General features: G+C 44.2%; 1 protein-coding gene across 4 annotated transcripts in view; it reads right to left on the minus strand.

Annotated features, from left to right (window-relative positions):
* The window catches only part of NOSIP (nitric oxide synthase interacting protein), a 111,864-nt gene extending 91,271 nt beyond the window's left edge, over positions 1–20,593 (minus strand). For all 4 annotated transcript variants that reach the window (XM_073570836.1, XM_073570833.1, XM_073570835.1 and 1 more), the window contains exons 1-3: positions 20,448–20,593; positions 16,969–17,061; positions 12,703–12,808 (exon numbers count right to left, since the gene is read on the minus strand). In XM_073570836.1, the coding sequence (XP_073426937.1) occupies positions 12,703–12,808; positions 16,969–17,038 (176 nt within the window). In that variant the 5' untranslated portion in view covers positions 17,039–17,061; positions 20,448–20,593. The remainder of the gene's footprint in view (positions 1–12,702; positions 12,809–16,968; positions 17,062–20,447) is intronic.
* Positions 20,594–20,951: the final 358 nt, after the last annotated feature.

A 20,951-nucleotide genomic window follows, 5' to 3' on the forward strand; every position in this document is an offset into this window, starting at 1 on the left:
GAAGACCTGTATAACGGACATGGGGAAATCCCGAAAGAGGGCGGTGGCCCAAATCGGGGTGGGCGTCGAAAAGGGGGTGGAGTCCCAAATTGGGGTGGTAACCCAAAAAGAGGTGGAGTCCCAGAGAGGGGCGGTGACCCAAATTGGGGTGGTGGTCAAGAAAGGGGCCAGTGTGGCTGGCAAAAGAGGAACCGCAGCGTTCGTGTATGTTTCCAGAATGTGGGATATTCTTTCCGGATGATGACTGGCCGCAAGTATGTACCGTGATGCTGCACAGGGAAGGAATCTTGGGACGGTTGGACTCAAAGAGTCAGGTGACTGACAGGAACTCCTCTCACTTTCTGTCTGACCGAGAAAATGGTCCAGGTTCGCTGTAAACATGGGGTTACGGTGAACTATGCGGTAGACAGAGTAATGTTTGAGGGGTTCGGAGGCAGTGAGTGCCAAGGTGGCAGTAAACCACCAGACTTAGTGTATGCCTTGGAGTGGGGCCGGGGCTTTGTCAGGTTTGATGACATATGCCAGGAGGTTGGAGACAGTCCTACTGTTGGGCTAACCGATATTAAGACGGTGACGGCTCCTGACGTGGAGGAGGTCAGAGGTAGAAGTGACCAGGAAAAGGGGTACGTCTGCCCAATGGACGGACCTGACATCTCGTGACCGGACTGACGTTAACCTGGTTGATAAGACGGCTGGAGTATTGGCACGGTTAATGGGTAACTGGAGGTATTGCTCGGCAGGTCGGGGTGACGCAGACTCTGGGGGTGACTGTGGCTCTGAGAGAGAAAGGGAGCACAGAATAGAAGGGCTAGAGAAGGAAGTCTCTGAGCACAGAGGTCACCTGTCAAAGTGGCAAGACGTGAACAAGACCCTTAGGGAAGAGATGGAAGAACATATGAAACGGGAAAGAGGCCTGAGACAAATGACTGAGCACAGGGTCGAGGAGCTCGAGAAAGAAGTCGTGGAGCTCAGAGAAACTGTAAGAGGTCTTCTGCGGGAGAAGAGCTTGGGCGAAGATGTACAGCAGCCGGGCCCGAATGACAACAAGACGGAACTGCCAGTACCAATCGTGGCAAAGGGTCATGAGGAGATAAAATCTTGTGATGTTGGTGAGCAACGAACTGAAGAAGACAGTCACCCGGTCGGCTCAACGGTAGTGAGGGAAGTGTCCTTGGTAAAGCCAGAGTCTTCTGTCCAGGAAGAGAGAAAGACCACGACCTTGAAATCTGTAGTCGATTTACCCAAAGACATGCAAGAAGCCTGTGCTGAGGAAGGTGTTCATGAGGTTTTCAAAGAGGCGGTCAAGGCGTGTAAGGTCCACTGGGCCCCTGAGACTCGGCAGTTGGTGATATCAGCCAGAGAAGATACATCAAACCGAGTAGCTGTCCTGAAAGAAATGCATCTGCAATGTCTTCACGCCAAACAGCTGATTAGGCGGAGTAATATGAAAGCTGCTCGACGCCTAGAGTTAGCAAGAGAAGCTATGGATTGGCTGGGTTTGCGTAAAGATGTGATTCTGGTACCCAAGGGTCTAATTAGGAGAATCATTGGAAGATTCGGGAAGGTAATGCAAGACCCTGTGAATATCTCCAGAGTGGTGAAGGTGAGGATCCCTCCTGATGATGAAGACCAGATATCCAGTGAAGAGGGTAGGATTCCCATCATGGTGGTTGGCTCCGTGGTAAGCCTGAGAAACTTTTGGATGCTATTGGAGTATCGAGTGGGGTACCTGCAAGAGATTGAGCAGTTAAGGCTGGACCATCGACGGATCAATAAAGAGGTACGAAACACCAGGTGGCAGCCGCCCTCAACCCAAGATTTAAGGACTCGAATATAGACCAGGGCCGATATTCTGACCGCTGGGGGCGGGAGAGGCCTAAAGTAGCAAAGAGGCCGTATGACAGATGGAGACGGTTCTCTCGACCTGGGGGGCAAGGTGTAATGAGTGCCCGGTCTCGAGATCCTGGTGTAAAGTTGTGTGTTCAACCCCACAAGTTTGAAAAGAGGGGGGGAGGTATGTGGTGTATCTGTATCTGCTAGAGGGCGCTGTGTGAATGTCCTAGGAGAGAGGATGAATGGCAGAATACTGAATGACCGTTGTGTATCTCAAGGAGGGTGGCCTTGAGATGGAGACCTATGTGTGTTGATCAGCAGTGATAATGCTGAGGTGCTGCTTCAACATGTCCGGGACAAGTCTCCAGGTAGCTGGTGAGTCGTGCGGAACTAGTTACCTACAAATCCACCCAGGGGTGTGGTTAAGAAAGATATTGTTAAGTGTGTGAGAATGGTTCAAGGACCTGTGATGAGGTCATAGCCATGTGACCCGGTGGGCGTGGCTACTGACCACATAAGGTGGCCAGGGTAGGTCACATGAGGTGAATGCTGGGACCCGGTTGGTCCGTTGTGGAAAGTACCCCTGGGAGATGTGTCTCCTTTCCTGACAGCATGTGAATGCTGGGTTGAATGGCTGCACGTGCCTGATGATTCCCTGGAGGGAATGGATGTCTGCAGCATGATGAAGGAACTATGAGGAAACCCTGACGTGGGTGAGATATCTGAGGCTGAAGAGCCTACGTATGCATAACCTGTGTGACCACAGGGATTACAGAGCTGAACTCTGTCATGGACGCTATGCTGATTCTATGAACTGTATGTTACTGCTGTGGGTTTATGATGCTGAATAAACCGCATGGACTATAATTGTTTTATGAAAAATCCGTGCCGGATCTGGTGTTGTGGCGGCTAAGCGAGTATCCCCTACTTGAATAAAAGCGCTAATATATATATATATATATATATATACATACACACACACACAGTGGGGAAAAAAAGTATTTAGTCAGTCAGCAATAGTGCAAGTTCCACCACTTAAAAAGATGAGAGGCGTCTGTAATTTACATCATAGGTAGACCTCAACTATGGGAGACAAACTGAGAAAAAAAAATCCAGAAAATCACATTGTCTGTTTTTTTTCATTTTATTTGCATATTATGGTGGAAAATAAGTATTTGGTCAGAAACAAGCAATCAAGATTTCTGGCTCTCACAGACCTGTAACTTCTTCTTTAACCCCTTCACTACCAAGGGTGGTTTGCACGTTAACTACCGGGCCAATTTTTACAATTCTGACCACTGTACCTTTATGAGGTCATAACTCTGGAACGCTTTCATGGATCCTGGTGATTCTGACATTGTTTTCTCGTGACATATTGTACTTCATGTTCGTGGTAAAATTGCATTCAAATAACTTGCGTTTATTTGTGAAAAAAACGGAAATTTGGCGAAAATTTTGAAAATTTCGCAATTTTCCAACTTTGAATTTTTATGCCCTTAAATCACAGCGATACGGCACACAAAAAACTTAATACATAACATTTCCCACATGTTTACTTTACATCAGCACAATTTTGCAACCAAAATTTTTTTTTGCTAGGAAGTTATAAGGGTTAAAATTTGACCAGCGATTTCTCATTTTTGCAACACCATTTTATTTTTAGGGACCACTTCACATTTGAAGCCACTTTGAGGGGTCTATATGATAGAAAATACCCAAAAGTGACACCATTCTAAAAACTGCACCCCTCAAGGTGCTTAAAACCACATTCAAGAAGTTTATTAACCCTTTAGGTGCGTCACAGGAATTTTTTGAATATTAAAAAAAAATGAACATTTAACTTTTTTTCACAAAAAAAATACTTCAGGTTCAATTTTCTTTATTTTACCAAGGGTAACAGGAGAAATTGGACTGCAAAAGTTATTGTGCAATTTGTCCTGACTACGCTGATACCTGATATGTGGGGGGGAACCACTGTTTCGGCGCATGGCAGAGCTCAGAATGGAAGGAGCGCCGTTTGACTTTTTCAATGCAAAATTGGCTGGAATTCAGATCGGACGCCATGTCACGTTTGGCGAGCCCCTGATGTACCTAAACAGTGGAAACCCCCCCAAGTGACCCCATTTTGGAAACTAGACCCCCCAAGGAACTTATCTAGATATGTGGTGAGAACTTTGAACCCACAAGGGCTTCACAGAAGTTTATAACGTACAGCGGTACAATTAAAAAATCATATTTTTTCCACAAAAATGATCTTTTCACCCCCAATTTTTATTTTCCCAAGGGTAACAGGACCCTAAAAGTTTTTGTGCAATTTGTCCTGAGTACGCTGATACCCCATATGTGGGTGTAAATGACTATTTGGGCGCATAGCAGAGCTCGGAAGGGAAGCAGCGCCATTTGACGTTTTTGGCTAGAATTGAGATCGGACACCATGTCGCGATTGGAAAACCCCTGATGTACCAAAACAGTGGAAACCCCCCACAAATGACACCATTTTGGAATCTAGACCCCCCAAGGAACTTATCTAGATGTGTGGTGAGAACTTTGAACCCCCAAGGGCTTCACAGAAGTTTATAACGTACAGCAGTACAATTAAAAAATCATATTTTTTCCACAAAAATGATCTTTTCACCCTCAATTCTTATTTTTCCAAAAGTAACAGGACCCTAAAAGATATTGTGCAATTTATCCTGAGTACGCTGATACCCCACATGTGGGTGTAAACCACTATTTGGGCGTATGGCAGAGCTCGGAAGGGAAGCAGCGCCATTTGACGTTTTTGGCTGGAATTGAGATCGGACACCATGTCGCATTAGGAAAGCCCCTGATGTACCAAAACAGTAGAAACCCCCCACAAATGACACCATTTTGGAAACTAGACCCCCCAAGGAACTTATCTAGATGTGTGGTGAGCACTTTGAACCCCCCAGTGCTTCACTGAAGTTTATAACGTCCGGGCGTGAAAATAAAAAAATCGTATTTTTTCCACAAACATGATCTTTTAGTCCCCATTTTTTTATTTTCCCAAGGGTAACAGGAGAAATTGGACCCCAAAAGTTGTTGTCCAATTTGTCCTGAGTACGCTGATACCTCATATGTGGGAGAAAACTACTGTATGGGCACACGTCGGGGCTCGGAAGGGAAGTAGTGACGTTTTGGAATGCAGACTTTGATGGAATGGTCTGCGGGTGTCATGTTGCGTTTGGAGAGCCCCTGATGTACCTAAACAGTGGAAACCCCCCACAAGTGACCCCATTTTGGAAACTAGACCCCCTAATGAACTTATCTAGATGTGTGGTGAGCACTTTGAACCCCCCCAGTGCTTCACAGAAGTTTATAACGACCGGGCGTGAAAATAAAAAAATCGTATTTTTTCCACAAACATGATCTTTTAGTCCCCATTTTTTTATTTTCCCAAGGGTAACAGGAGAAATTGGACCCCAAAAGTTGTTGTCCAATTTGTCCTGAGTACGCTGATACCTCATATGTGGGAGAAAACTACTGTATGGGCACACGTCGGGGCTCGGAAGGGAAGTAGTGACGTTTTGGAATGCAGACTTTGATGGAATGGTCTGCGGGTGTCATGTGCGTTTGGAGAGCCCCTGATGTACCTAAACAGTGGAAACCCCCCACAAGTGACCCCATTTTGGAAACTAGACCCCCTAATGAACTTATCTAGATGTGTGGTGAGCACTTTGAACCCCCCAGTGCTTCACAGAAGTTTATAACGACCGGGCGTGAAAATAAAAATATCGTATTTTTTCAACAAACATCATCTTTTAGTCCCCATTTTTTTTATTTTCCCAAGGGTAACAGGAGAAATTGGACCCCAAAAGTTGTTGTCCAATTTGTCCTGAGTACGCTGATATCTCATATGTGGGAGAAAACTACTGTATGGGCACACGTCGGGGCTCGGAAGGGAAGTAGTGACGTTTTGGAATGCAGACTTTGATGGATTGGTATGCGGGTGTCATGTGCGTTTGGAGAGCCCCTGATGTACCTAAACTATTGAAACTCCCCACAAGTGACCCCATTTTGGAAACTAGACCCCCCACGGAGCTTATCTAGATGTGTGGAGAGCACTTTGAACCCCCAAGTGCTTCACAGAAGTTTATAACGCCTGGGCGTGAAAATAAAAAAAACATTTTTTTCCGCAAAATTATATTTTTGCCCCCAGTTTTTTATTTTCCTAAGGGTAACAGGAGAAATTGGACCCCAAAAGTTGTTTTGTAATTTGTCCTGAGTAGGCTGATACCCTACATGTGGGGGTAAAACACTGTTTGGGCACATGGCAGAGCTTGGAAGGGAAGGAGCACCATTTGACTTTTTCAACGCAGAATTGGCTGGAATTGAGATCAGACGCCATGTTGCCTTTGGAGAGCACCTGATGTGCCCAAACAGTGGAAACCCCCAATTATAACTCCAACCCTAACCTCAACACACCCCTAACCCTAATCTGAGCCCTAGCCCTAACCCTATCCCTAACCCTAACCCTAGCCCTAACCCTAGCCCTAACCCTAACCCTAACCCTAACCCTAACCCTAGCCCTAACCCTAGCCCTAACCCTAACCCTAGCGGGAAAATGGAAATAAATACATTTTCTTTTAGTTTTATTATTTTTCCCTAACTAAGGGGGTGATAACGGGGGTTTGATTTACGATTTATGGTGGTTTTTATGTTTGGCGGCTGTCGCACGCTAAAAGACGCTTTTTATTGTAAAAATAGTTTTTGCATCACCACATATTGTGAGCTATAATTTTTCCATATTTTGACCCACCGAGTCATGTGAGGTCTTATTTTTTGCGGGACGAGTTGACGTTTTTATTGGTACCATTTTCGGGCACGTGACATTTTTTGATCGCTTTTTATTCCGATTTTTGGGATGCAGAATGAACAAAAACCAGCTTTTCATGAATTTCTTTTGGGGGGTGCGTTTACACCGTTCCGCGTGCGGTAAAATTGATAAAGCGGTTTTATTCTTCGGGTCAGTACGGTTACAGCGATACCTCATTTAGGTCGTTTTTTTATGTTTTGTCGGTTTTTTGCAATGAAAACAATTTTATATAAAAAATAATTATTTTTGTATCGCTTTATTCTGCGAGCTATAACTTTTTTATTTTTTTGCGGATGATGCTGTGTGGTGGCTCGTTTTTTGCGGGACAAGATGACGTTTTCAGCGGTACCATGGATATTTATATGCGTCTTTTTGATCGCGCGTTATTGCACTTTTTGTTCGGTGGTATGATAATAAATCATTATTTTTTGCTTCGTTTTTTATTTTTTAAGGGGTTCGCTAAAGGGGTTAACTAATGGGACAGTTTTATAGGGCAGGTCATTACGGACGCGGCGATACCAAATATGTGTACTTTTATTGTTTTGTTTTTTTTTTATTTTCAAAAAATGGATTTATTGGGGAATATTTTTTTTTTTTTAACTAATTTATTTAGCGATTTTTTTTAAATTATTTTTAACACTTTTTTTTTTTTTTTTTTTACTTTATTACCTTGTCCCAGGTGGGACATCACTGTCCTGTGACAGATCGCTGATCTGTCACATCACAGATCACTGTGACAGATCAGCGATCTGTCACAGGCACTGCTGCAGACTTCCTCATGCCTGCGCTTTGCAGGCACTGAGGAAGCCAGCTTCCTCAGGCCCCCGAAGGCCCCCGTCGCCATCTTGGATTCGGGGGCCTGGAGGAAGGGAGCCCCCCGCAGCAGCGCTGCACATTGCGCTGCCGTGGGGGGCTCAGGGAAGCACGGAGGGAGCCCCCTCCCTGCCGATGCTTCCCTTTAACCCCCGGTACACCGCGATCGCGTTTGATCGCGGTGTGCAAGGGGTTAACGTGTCGGGGGCGGTCCGTGACCGCCCCTGACACATTGTGCCGGGTGTCAGCTATGATAATTAGCTGACACTCGGCCGCGATCAGCGGCGCTCACCACGTGGGCGCCGCTGATCGCGATGACGTAATATTCCGTCCATGGTAATTAGGTCCATGGTCACATGGACGGAATATTACGTCAATTGTAGGTAAGGGGTTAAGAGTCTCCTCTTTCCTCCACTCATTACCTGTAGTAATGGCACCTGTTTAAACTTGTTATCAGTATAAAAAGACACCTGTGCACACCCTCAAACAGTCTGACTCCAAACTCCACTATGGTGAAGACCAAAGAGCTGTCCAAGGACACCAGAAACAAAATTGTAGCCCTGCACCAGGCTGGGAAGACTGAATCTGCAATAGCCAACCAGCTTGGAGTGAAGAAATCAACTGTGGGAGCAATAATTAGAAAATGGAAGACATACAAGACCACTGATAATCTCCCTCGATCTGGTGCTCCACGCAAAATCCCACCCCGTGGGGTCAGAATGATCACAAGAACGGTGAGCAAAAATCCCAGAACCATGCGGGGGGACCTAGTGAATGAACTGCAGAGAGCTGGGACCAATGTAACAAGGCCTACCATAAGTAACACACTACGCCACCATGGACTCAGATCCTGCAGTGCCAGACGTGTCCCACTGCTTAAGCCTGTACATGTCCGGGCCCGTCTGAAGTTTGGTAGAGAGCATTTGGATGATCCAGAGGAGTTTTGGGAGAATGTCCTATGGTCTGATGAAACCAAACTGGAACTGTTTGGTAGAAACACAACTTGTCGTGTTTGGAGGAAAAAGAATACTGAGTTGCATCCATCAAACACCATACCTACTGTAAAGCATGGTGGTGGAAACATCATGCTTTGGGGCTGTTTCTCTGCAAAGGGGCCAGGACGACTGATCCGGGTACATGAAAGAATGAATGGGGCCATGTATCGTGAGATTTTGAGTGCAAACCTCCTTCCATCAGCAAGGGCATTGAAGATGAAACGTGGCTGGGTCTTTCAACATGACAATGATCCAAAGCACACCGCCAGGGCAACGAAGGAGTGGCTTCGTAAGAAGCATTTCAAGGTCCTGGAGTGGCCTAGCCAGTCTCCAGATCTCAACCCTATAGAAAACCTTTGGAGGGAGTTGAAAGTCCGTGTTGCCAAGCGAAAAGCCAAAAACATCACTGCTCTAGAGGAGATCTGCATGGAGGAATGGGCCAACATACCAACAACAGTGTGTGGCAACCTTGTGAAGACTTACAGAAAACATTTGACCTCTGTCATTGCCAACAAAGGATATATCACAAAGTATTGAGATGAAATTTTGTTTCTGACCAAATACTTATTTTCCACCATAATATGCAAATAAAATTAAAAAAAACAGACAATGTGATTTTCTGGATTTTTTTTTCTCAGTTTGTCTCCCATAGTTGAGGTCTACCTATGATGTAAATTACAGATGCCTCTCATCATTTTAAGTGGTGGAACTTGCACTATTGCTGACTGACTAAATACTTTTTTGCCCCACTGTATATACACACACATATACATACACACGGTCATGGCCAAAAGTTTAGAGAATGACACAAATATTATATTTTCACATGATCTGCTGCCCTCTGGTTTTTATGTGTGTTTGTCAGATGTATTTATCACATACAGAAATATAATTGCAATCATATTATGAGTAACAAAAAGGTTATATTGACAGTTAGAATGAGTTAATGCAGCAAGTCAATATTTGCAGTGTTGACCCTTCTTCTTCAGGACCTCAGCAATTCTCCCTGGCATGCTCTCAAACTTCTGGATCAAATCATGACTGTTAGCAGTCGATTCTTGCAAAATCAATGCTTTTATTTTGTCTGAATTTGAAGGTTTTTGTTTGCCAACCCCTCTCTTGATGATTGACCACAAGTTCTCAATGGGATTAAGATCTGGGGAGTTTCCAGGCCATGGTCCCAAAATCTCTATGTTTTGTTCCCTGAGCCATTTCGTTATCACCTTTGCTTTATGGCAAGGTGCTCCATCATGTTGAAAAAGGCATTGTTGATCGCCAAACTGCTCTTGGACGGTTGGGAGAAGTTGCTCTTGGAGGACATTCTGGTACCATTCTTTATTCATGGCTGTGTTTTTAGGCAAGACTGAGAGAGAGCCCATTCCCTTGGCTGAGAAGCCACCCCACACATGAATGGTTTCAGGATGCTTGACAGTTGGCATGAGACAAGACTGGTGGTAGCGCTCACCTGGTCTTCTCCGAATAAGCCATTTTCCAGATGTCACAAACAATCGAAAAGGGGATTCACCAGAGAAAATGACTTTACCCCAGTCCTCAGCAGTCCACTCCCTGTACCTCTTGCAGAATATCAGTCTGTCCATGATGTTTTTTCTGGAGAGAAGTGGCTTCTTTGCTGCCCTCGAGACCAGGCCTTGCGCCAAGAGTCTCCGCCTCACAGTGCGTGCAGATGCACTCACACCTGCCTGCTGCCATTCCTGAGCAAGCTCTGCACTGCTGGTAGCCCGATCCCGCAGCTGAAACACTTAAGAGACAGTCCTGGCGCTTGCTGGTCTTTCTTGGGCACCCTGGAGCCTTTTTGGCAACAAGGGAACCTCTCTCCTTGAAGTTCTTGATGATGCGATACTCTTCCCTGTTAGGCCATTTTTGTGCAGTGCAATGATGACTGCACGTGTTTCTTTAGAGATAACCATGGTTAACAGAAGAGAAACAATGATGCCAAGCACCAGCCTCCTTTTAAAGTGTCCAGTGGTGTCATTCTTACTTAATCATGACAGATTGATCTCCAGCCCCGTCCTCATCAACACCCACACCTGTGTTAATGGAGCAATCACTGAAACGATGTTAGCTGGTCCTTTTAAGGCAGGGCTGCAATGATGTTGAAATGTGTTTTGGGGGATAAAGATCATTTTCTAGGCAAATATTGACTTTGCAAGTAATTGCTGTTAAGCTGATCACTCTTTATAACATTCTGGAGTATATGCAAATTGCCATTAGAAAAAATGAAGCAGTAGACTTTGTAATATTTGTGTCATTCTCTAAACTTTTGGCCATGACTGTATATTGAAAAAAATCCCCTTCTGCAGGCAGGCACCGGTGGTGGCGCCTGCGCTGCAGCATGATCGCATCTATAATGTGTATTTAATTCTTTCCTTTGCTGGCATTCATAAATTCATTAAAAAAATAAAAAATCAGTTTGAAAATGGTGCCCATTGTGCCTGCAAAGTGGCAGCTATTGGCGATCTGATAGCTGCTACTACGCAGGCAGCAGCGCCATCTTGGAGGTGGCAATTTTTTTTCTTCCGCAGATAGCTGCTAATGTGCAAGTGCAGCTGGCGCCATTTTCAGCCTGTTTTTTTTTTTTTTCAATGGATACCATCAAAGAAAACAGGCTGAAAATGGCGCCAGCTGCAATTGAACATTAGCAGCTATCTGCGGAAGAAAAAAAATTGTAGTAGCAGCTATTAGATCGCCAATAGCTGCCACTTTGCAGGCACAACGGGCACCATTTTCAAACTGATTTTTTATTTTTTATGAATTTATGAATGCCAGCAAAGGAAAGAATTAAATACACATTATAGATGCGATCATGCTGCAGAGCAGGCGCCACTGCCTGCCTGCAGAAGGTGATTTTCAATATATAATATTGACTATGTAAAACTAGATGTGTGCCCGATGCGATCGCATCGGGAGAGCAGTAACATCACGATGGGGGCAGCTTTGTGGCGCTGGGGGTGGCGGCCCACCCACTTCTGTGCAGTCACAACCAGCAGGAAAGACGGTATTTTGCAGCCTGTGCTGGAGATGGTGTGCGGCGCCACCAGAGGGTGGCCGCACTCAATCCCCAGCACAGGCCTCAAGCCGCGTTCTTTCCTGCCGGCTGTGACTGCTCAGAGGAGGGTGGGCAGTCAGCGGCGGGATCCAACGCGTATAGCCAGGCGTTGGGTCCTGGCGGGGGTCCACCGACGGCATCCCTCTCATTACTCCCCCCTCATTACACACCTCTCGTTATATCCCCTCGTTACACCCCTTTCACAGCCTCGTGATCGCAGTGGCGGCCTGGATCCGAGCGGCAGCTGGGATCTGAGCAGCGGCTGGGATCGCAGAGGTGGCCTGGATCCGAGCGGCAGCTGGGATCCCAGCAGCGGTCGGGATCGCAGCGGTGGCCTGGATCCGAGCGGCAGCTGGGATCCCAGCAGCGGTCGGGATCGCAGCTGCATCCTGGAACAGAGCGCGTTTGGGATCGCAGCTGCGTACTGGATCCGAGCGGCATCACCTAGGTGTTCCAAAATGGCGGTCGGCGTACTTCCGGCGCAGTGCAGTGGATTGTGGGATTCAGGGACATCCAGTCGGAAGTGGATGACAGACAATTTAAGGCAAATTATATATATATATATATATATATATATATATATATATATATATATATATATATAGGCAGGTCAGTGAGGAATGAGTGACCTGTCAGAAGCCATACAGATGCATCAGAGCGCAACAAGAAGACCCCCCACAGGCCACCACGGAGCATGGGTATATCATTAACTGAAAACTGAAAATAAAGATTAAACAACAACCACAAGATGGATTCCATCACCAGGTATCATTGTAATCAGTATAACGGTGCCAACCTGACACACTCTGTACGTTACTGTATATGTTCTTGCTGATAGGTTCCCTTTAATTGAGCATTCTCTCACAAGTCTTTAAATAGGAAGAGAACTGTCAATCAGCTGGAGTTAGAGAAGCCCTGGACTAGTCAGTTCTCTCCCTATAGTCACTTTTTGGCTTTTCAAACTATATTTTCTCTGAAACACGGCAGCACTTAGAGAAAGCTATACCTGGCTGCAATCATGGAGCCGGGTTCAAATTTATGCAGCCCGTGGTCTGATTCTAGTGACGGGTTCGCTTTAAAACATTCAACAGAATTTCCAAACTAATAATAATTGCAGATCTTATAATAAGTTGATGTTGTGGTTTTCAGACACTTACGTCACCACCGGGTCTTTACACGGCTGAAGGGACAAGCAACAGCAATCGAAATCTTTTACGGCATCTTTGCTGAGACGAACCGTCTGAGTGCCATATCCCGAGGCAGCTGAAAACAGAAGACGTCAGTGTGTCATCTATCAAAGCGGACAATGGAACAGAATTTATATGTCATGGCGGCTGCATAAACAATCGTGCAGTTTGGGTTTTTTTACCCTCTCCTTCTTCTAAGAACCTTAACATTTTTTTTTTAACTTTTCGTTCACATGCCGGCTTGTTTTTTGGGGGGAGGGAGAAGTTAATAATTTTGAATCACATATTTCATTTTAATATTCAAATTGCTAGTAAAAATAAGTAATTCCGCCAATGAATTCTTTGCATTTCATTTTTACCTGCCAACGCGATTCTTCGAGTCAGTAAGGATATGGTGAAACCATTATCAGTTTTCTTTCTTTTCATTATTTTAAAATAGAATTCAAAACTTTGTAAAAACAAAAATTTTGATCTGTTTCAACTTTTTCCAAGATCAGTAATTTTTTTTTAGCTGACAAAGCTGTGTGAGGGCTTGTTATTTTGTGTGCCAAACTGTAACTTTTACGGTTACCATTTTGGGGGAACACAAGACATTTTGATTATTTTTCACTGCATTATTTTTTTTCCAAGGGTGTGGAGTCGAGTTGGAGTGATTTTTATTTTTCCTTCTTCATTTGCAGTTTTACTCTTTGCCACATCGGATTTTCACAGACCACCTGGCCATACTAAGTAAACTAGATACTTCTTTATTCTAGGACAGGGGTGGGGAACCTTTTTTCTGGCAAGGGCCATTTGAAATTTTATAATAGCGTTCGGGGGCCTTATAAAATTATTAACTTAAACATCAGACAACTACATTTATTCAAACATTTAAAGGGAACCTGTCAGCAGTTTTAGCCAATATAAGCCAAGGCTTATATACAACTTCCATAATGCTGCATATAAGCCCCCAACCCGACAAGGAAGAACTGAAAAATAACTTTTATTATACTTACCTGAGGGGCGGTCCGATGAGTGTTGCCAGTCTTGCTCCGTCGCCTCCCATCTTCTAATGATCGCCACCCTCATGCTTGCTTCTTGTGGATGATGCATCCCTGCATCATCCACACAGGCTCCCCGGCATTGCGTTATTGTGCAGGCGTACTTATCTGCCCTGTTGAGGGCAGAGGAAAGTACTGCAGCGCACAGGCGCCGGGAAAGGTCAGAGAGGCCCAGCGCCTGCACAATGCAGGACTTTGCTCTGCCCTAAACAGGGCAGAGCAAAGTACGCCTGCGCAGAAGCGCAATGCCGGGGAGCCTGTTTTGGCTGCATCTTATATTGGCCAAAACTTCTGACAGGTTCCCTTTAAATAACTCCCACCTAATGTGATGGCTGGAATGACTTCCCCAGGGAATAATAAGGTGATCATTAAATACACACATAAACTAATAAAAGAAAATATACCCCCTTGCCCAACAATTTCCAAAAGTGTTAACCCAGATTTTATTCCCTTATAAATAAATCTTTGAGAAAAGCGTATACACAAATTCTCTTTAAGGCTAAGTGCACATGTAGCAGAAAATTTCTACTGGAAAACCTGACTCCCTTCCCAGTAACCGCGCGTTCTTTTCTGCGCGTTTTTACCGCAATTTGTGCGGTTTTTATGCGTTTTTTTACGCGCGTTTTATAAACGCATAGAAATAATCAGAAACGCGGAAAAATCCACAAAATTAATGAGCATGCTGTGTTTTTTACCGCGATGCAGTTTTTTCACGGTAAAAAACGCATCAATGTGCACAAAAAGTGGAAAATGTATAGAAATGAATGAGAAGCTTATTTTTCGCGGATTTATTGGAAAATCCGCGGTAAAACCCGAGAAAAAAACGCTACGTGTGAACACAACCTTAGGACTCTCCTATCTGTATATGATGGAGAAGATGCGTTTAAAGGGATTGTCTCCTTTCAGAAAATCTTCATCCCCAGCTGCGGTTATAAAGGAACACATCGTCCTTTATTCACCCTTCCTGGGTCCAGCATTTAGCCTCCAGTGCTGCTCCTGGGGCCTAGTATTGGCTATGGTGCAGATGTCCACAACGCTGCAGCCAATCAGTGAGTGATCTGCGTACATGGGCAGAGCTCATGATTGGCTGCCTCACTGTCCTTGTGACAATAACAGATACCAGGAGCAGTGGGGGACGCGGGGAGGGGGAATAGAGCATAATGTTATTTTAAAACTACAGCAGGGGACAAAGAATTTCTAAACAATAAACACTGAAAAATAAGAATAGCCATAGCAATGGTGAAAAAGGACAACATAATAGGAGGAAATAAAAATGTTGCAAGAACAAGATGCACCATGCAGCTGAGGCTGCAGTCACAGTGGTGATGTAAGGGGCATGCAATGATGTAATACCAATGTAACAATACAGGAAGTGAGAGAGTACTGTGTATAGATATGTGACCTGCCTGCTAACGATAGAAGAGCAGAGGTATCATGACATACATGATAGTGAAACACATATCGCGTCAGCTTTCTCCTGGCTCTTACCTTTCAGGAGGGGGAGCAGTGTATAATAGGACCTCTAATGACGTCACACCCATGTGACCAGACTCCTGCGCAATACTGCGCACACCTCTGAAGAATTAAGCAGCCTAAAAATGGGCAAAATAGCTGCGGGCCGCACCAGATAATATCGCAGGCCGTATCAGGGACGTTCCCCACCCCTGTTCTAGGATGAGAATAACAGAGGGTGGTTGATTCAATTGTTTTTTTACACTCTTCTTTGTAATTTTTAACATCCCAAAGGGTACTTCAATCTGTGATTGTTTGTTGATCACTTGTACAATACACTACAAATGACTTGGTATTACAAAGTGAAGCGAAAAAAGGAAAAATATGCAGCACTCACCGATATAGCTGAAAAACTGTGCGTCTTTATTTCACATAAATTCCATCAATAGATATGTGGACACGCAGGACGTTAGAGGAATGCTAGGGGAGGGAGGTGCCGGACAACGGCCGTTTCACGATTACTCGCTTCTACGGGTCCAGGACCCGTAGAAGCAGGGCTGTGGAGTTGGAGTCGGAGTCGTGGAGTCGGTGCTCATTTTGGTGGAGTCGGAGTCGGTATAAAATGGACCGACTCCTAAAATATATAATAAATTGGGTACAGTAATTCAATGCAGGATGTGCTGAATATTTTTTCATAGGAGTTTGGGAAAGTTATGAAATGTCCTATAAATGGCTGTTATATTCCTGATCTAAGGCTACATTCACACACAGCGTTTTTCCTGTGTTTTTTGAGGATACGTTTTTCAGCTGCAAAAGCTGATCATCTTTTTAAAAAACTGCATCACCTGAAAGGTTTTTGAGCTCATAGATTATGTTTTCAATAGCAAAAGCAGATTAGAAATCTGCTCTATCCATATCGTATCTGTACCAAAAAGAATGAAAACCGGGTAGCACACCAATATATATTCTGTTCTATCTAAATATCTTGATTATTGGATCATAAAAATGATTAAATGTCTGAGGTTCACATTGTACTACAATAAATTTTTCACTTAAATATAAGCAATATCTGTGGGAGTCGGAGTTGGAGTCGATGTAAGGGAAATTGAGGAGTCGGAGTCGCAGGTTTGGCTTACCGACTCCACAGCCCTGCGTAGAAGCGAGTAATCGTGAAACGGCCGTTGTCCGGCACATCCCTCCCCTAGCATTCCTCTAACGTCCTGCGTGTCCACATATCTATTGATGGAATTTATGTGAAATAAAGACGCACAGTTTTTCAGCTAAATCGGTGAGTGCTGCATATTTTTCCTTTTTTCGCTTCACATTGAAATATTCATGTTTTTTCATGCAAGCACCTCCGTTTTTTGACTGAAATATATACAGCAATACTTCAGATAAATAGCTCCGTCTGTTAATGTGGTGATTTGTGTGCCCTAGTATGCCGTCCATCTGTATGCTCTTGGCTGGGATTATTTGACTTGGTATTACAGCATAAAATGAAAAATCACACTGACCTGTGGGTGAGAGCAAGAGAATGACCTCTTACCCGATTGATAACCCTCTTCTTTTGATTAGCCTGGCTGATGCGATGTGCGCAATGTGGCTAGATGATGCTGTGCCAGGCTGGCTAATCGAAAGAAGAACTACCAATGCCAGGAGGTAGGAACCGCCTGTCCTGCTCACATACCATTGTTACTGATGGACTGGGGTGTGTAAATTCATTTGCACCAATTCTAGTACCAACCTGTATCTTTCTTTTTTTCATAGTAGGTGTAGACAGCTCCAGCAGTGCAGTTTTTTCCATGCCTTGTCATTTTTTACCTTTATGCACCCAACTCTGTAAAAATAAAAATTACATATATGTATTAAAACATAACACGACAGTAAAACATGGTAAGTAGTGATGAGCGAACGTACTATGATAAGGTGTTATCCGAGCATGCTTGGGTGCTAAGCGAGTGTTTTCGGCGTGCTTGAAAAATATGTTTGAGTCCTCGCACCTCCATGTCTTGTGGCTGTTGCATAGGCGCAACACATGCAGGGATTGTCTGTTTGTTAGGTAATCTCTGCATGTGTTGCTGTCGAACAGCCACGTCATGCAGCCGCGAAGACACTCAGCACCAGAGCATACTCAGATAACATCTTATCCCAGCACAGTCGCTCATCACTAGTGGTAAGGTCATCACGTCAAGACACGAGCTGTGACTTTATAGCGTGGAGTGATCTCCGAGGCAGAAAAAAAGAGAAAAAGACAAGCAGAAAAGTGGCCGGAGAAGTGTTAGCGTTTGGTGCTGGCATGGCTGCACCGCTTCCTGCATCTGTGCGCTCTCTAAACCTGACAGCAAAAGTAACTTTAGCTCTGCAGAATCGGAGGAGCACGGGGGAACCGCAAATAGCTCCAAACCACTGCCCTTGTTGCCTAGACCAGCTACCACTGATAAGACTGCAGAGGTGGCCGGTAACCAAAGCAACAATCAGTAACCAATAAAATTCCTCCATTTTCAGGGCCAAAAAGATGTTTTAATAACAAATAAATGTTTTCTGTAAAGACATTTGTTTTTTTTTTCCCCTATTATGACCTTTAACCCCTTAAGGACCGCCGATACGCCTTTTAACTGCGGTAATTAAGGGTACTAAAACCACAGCGCCGTTAATTCTAGGCGCTGTGGATAAAGTACATAGCGCCCCCCCCCAGTGTCGGATTGTCTCCGGGGTCTCGGCTGCCAGGGGTAGCCGAGACCCCAGAGAACATGAATCTGTCGGTTTTTACCGACCCCGCTTTTGCGATCGCCGTTATTAACCCTATAACGGCGACCGCAAAAAAAAAAAGAAGCCGCGATTATGCATTAAATTTCTCTTTCCTTTGATGTGATCGCACATCAGAGGAGAGAGAAATAGGGTCCCTGATCCCCCCCCCGGTACCTCTCCGTGGTCCTCACTTCCCTCCCGGTGGTCCCGCGTCCCGCCGGCGTCCTCCGATGGGCGTCACCATCTTGAAAATGGCGGGCGCATGCGCACTGCTCCCGCCGGGAATCTGCCGGCTCCGGCTGGCAGATTCCATTCATTATTTTGACCACTATGATCAACGATCATAGTGATCAAAATAAAAAAAAATAGTACATAACCCCCCCGTTTATCACCCCCTTATATAGGCAAACATAAAAAGAAAATATTTTTTTTTTTCAGTTTTCCATTAGGGTAAGCCCTGTTTCACACTTCCGTTTTTTCAAATCCGTCAAAATCCGTTGGTTTCCGTAAAAAAACGGATCCGCCATTTTTTTGCAGGATCCGTTTTTTTGTCCCATAGACTTCCATTAGTGGTTACCGCGGATCCGTCAAAAAAACGGATCCGTTTTTTTAAAAACGGATCCGTTTGCATCAGTTTCCGTCAAAAAAACGGAAACGGATCCGTTTGGCGGACACAAAAACGGAAGTGTGAAACAGGCCTTAGGGATAGGGTTGGGCTCGGGTTAGGGCTCGAGCAAGAATTGAGGGGTTTCCACTATTTACCAACTTTGAGGGTCTAAAAAAATCACTTTTGTGGAAATAAAGACTTTTTATTTTCACGGCTCTGCGTTTATATACTTCTGTGAAGCGATTGGGGGTTCAAAGTGCTCACCACACATCTAGATAAGTTTCTTAGGGGGTCTAATTTCCAAAATGGGGTCACTTGTGGGGGGTTTCCACTGTTTAGGCCCATCAGGGGCTCTGCAAACGCAACATGATGCCCGCAGACCATTCCATCAAAGTCTGCATTCCAAAATGGCACTTGGCACTCCTTCCTTCCGAGCTCTTCCATGCGCCCAAACAGTGGTTTCCCCCCACATATGGGGTATCGGCGTACTCAGGACAAATCGCACTATAACTGTGGGGGTATGATTTCTCCTGTTACCCTTGTAAAAAAAAGAATTTGGGGGCGAAAAGATCATTTTTGTGGTAAAAAAAAGGAATTCTTATTTTCTACGTTATAAACTTCTGTGAAGCACTTAAAGGTTCAAATTGCTCACCACACATCTAGATAAGTTCCTTAATGGGTCTAGTTTCCAAAATGGGGTTACTTGTTGGAGTTTTCCACTGTTTAGGCACATTAAGGGCTCTCCGAACGCAACATGGCATCCGATCTCAATTCCAGCCAATTCTGCGTTGAAGTCAAACGGCGCTCCCTCCCTTGCGAGCTCTGCCGTGTGCTAAAAAAGTGGTTTACCCCCACATATGGGGTATCGGCGTATTCAGGAGAAATTGTACAACAAATTTTGTGGTTGATTTTCTCTTTTAACACTTTTGAAAATAAAAAAATTGGTTCTGAAGTAAATTTTTTGCAAAAAAAGTTAAATGTTAATTTTTTCCTTCCACATTGCTTTAGTTCCTGTGAAGCACTTAAAGGGTTAATAAACTTCTTGAATGTGGTTTTGAGCACCTTGAGGGGTCTAGTTTTTAGAATGGTGCCACTTTGGGGTATTTTCTGTCATGTACACCCCTCAAAATGACTTTAAATATGATGTGGTCCCTAAAAAAAATGGTTTTGTAAATTTTGCTGTAAAAATTAGAAATCGCTGGTCAACTTTTAACCCTTATAACTTCCTAACAAAAAAAAATTTTGCTTCCAAAATTGTGCTGATGTAAAGTAGACATGTGTGAAATGTTATTTATTAAGAAATTTGTGTGATACATCTCTCTGATTTAAGAGCACAAAAATTTAAAGTTTTAAAATTGCAAAATTTTCGCCAAATTTCCATTTTTTTCATAAATAAACACAAGACTTATCGAAGAAATTATCACTAACATGAAGTACAATATGTCACGAACAAACATTCTCAGAATCAGCGGGATCCGTTAAAGCGTTCCAGAGTTATAACCTCATAAAGGGACAGTGGTCAGAATTGTAAAAATTGACCTTGTCATTAACCTGCAAACTGGCTCTGTCGCTAAGGGGTTAAGTGATTAAAAATGTCTAGAATCCAAAAAAAAGTCACTTTGTTAGATTTTTTCCAATACATTCCAGTTAATACAGTTGTTACCATAAAAATGCGTCAGCTCAGAGGTCACTTTATAGTGCTACTGCACGAAAACAGCCATAGAACTACAAGTCTCAGCATTTTTTCTACGCCAAGAGCTGCTGGACGTTCAACTACGGCAGAAATGTCCCACACAGTACAAAAATAGGAGGAGAGACTGATGAGCAGGCGCTCACCTTACCGTGCGCCACACAGCTGCCGTGTTTACCTCAATAATGTCGCTCGGTAGGAAACCCGGGTGTCGCAGGCTGATGACGTCGCGGCGCTGCAAGTACATGACACGTGATCAGGAGAGGCGGGGCCAACGTGCAAGGCGTTCTTGTTCTGATGACGTCATTTGGGCGGGAAAGGGAAGCGTTGGTTTTCGTGACTTGTAACCAAATGGCGTGAGCCTCAGGCACGCAGTGAAGTGACAGAGAGCTCTGTGCTGGGCATGCATACACATAAATCACGCAATAAAACTTGTTACCTATGATGTAAATACGTCACTACAGACATATCAGGGCCATATTTTATTTTGTTACAATAATTCATTAATTTTCTGTCAGGTTTCACGTCCGGACTACTTGAGGGCCAGTCTTAGACCTAATTAGCCCATTTTTATCCCATTAGTTTTGACATATTTTATTTTTTTTTATTAAAATGCAATGAAATACGTATTAGACCACAGAGATTAGGTGTAACACACAAATATTCGGCCAATGTGCATTTG

The sequence above is a fragment of the Dendrobates tinctorius genome, unplaced genomic scaffold (genome assembly GCF_039654945.1).
Source record: "Dendrobates tinctorius isolate UK_male_01 unplaced genomic scaffold, ASM3965494v1 ptg000028l, whole genome shotgun sequence".
NCBI classification, from domain to species: Eukaryota; Metazoa; Chordata; class Amphibia; order Anura; family Dendrobatidae; genus Dendrobates; species Dendrobates tinctorius.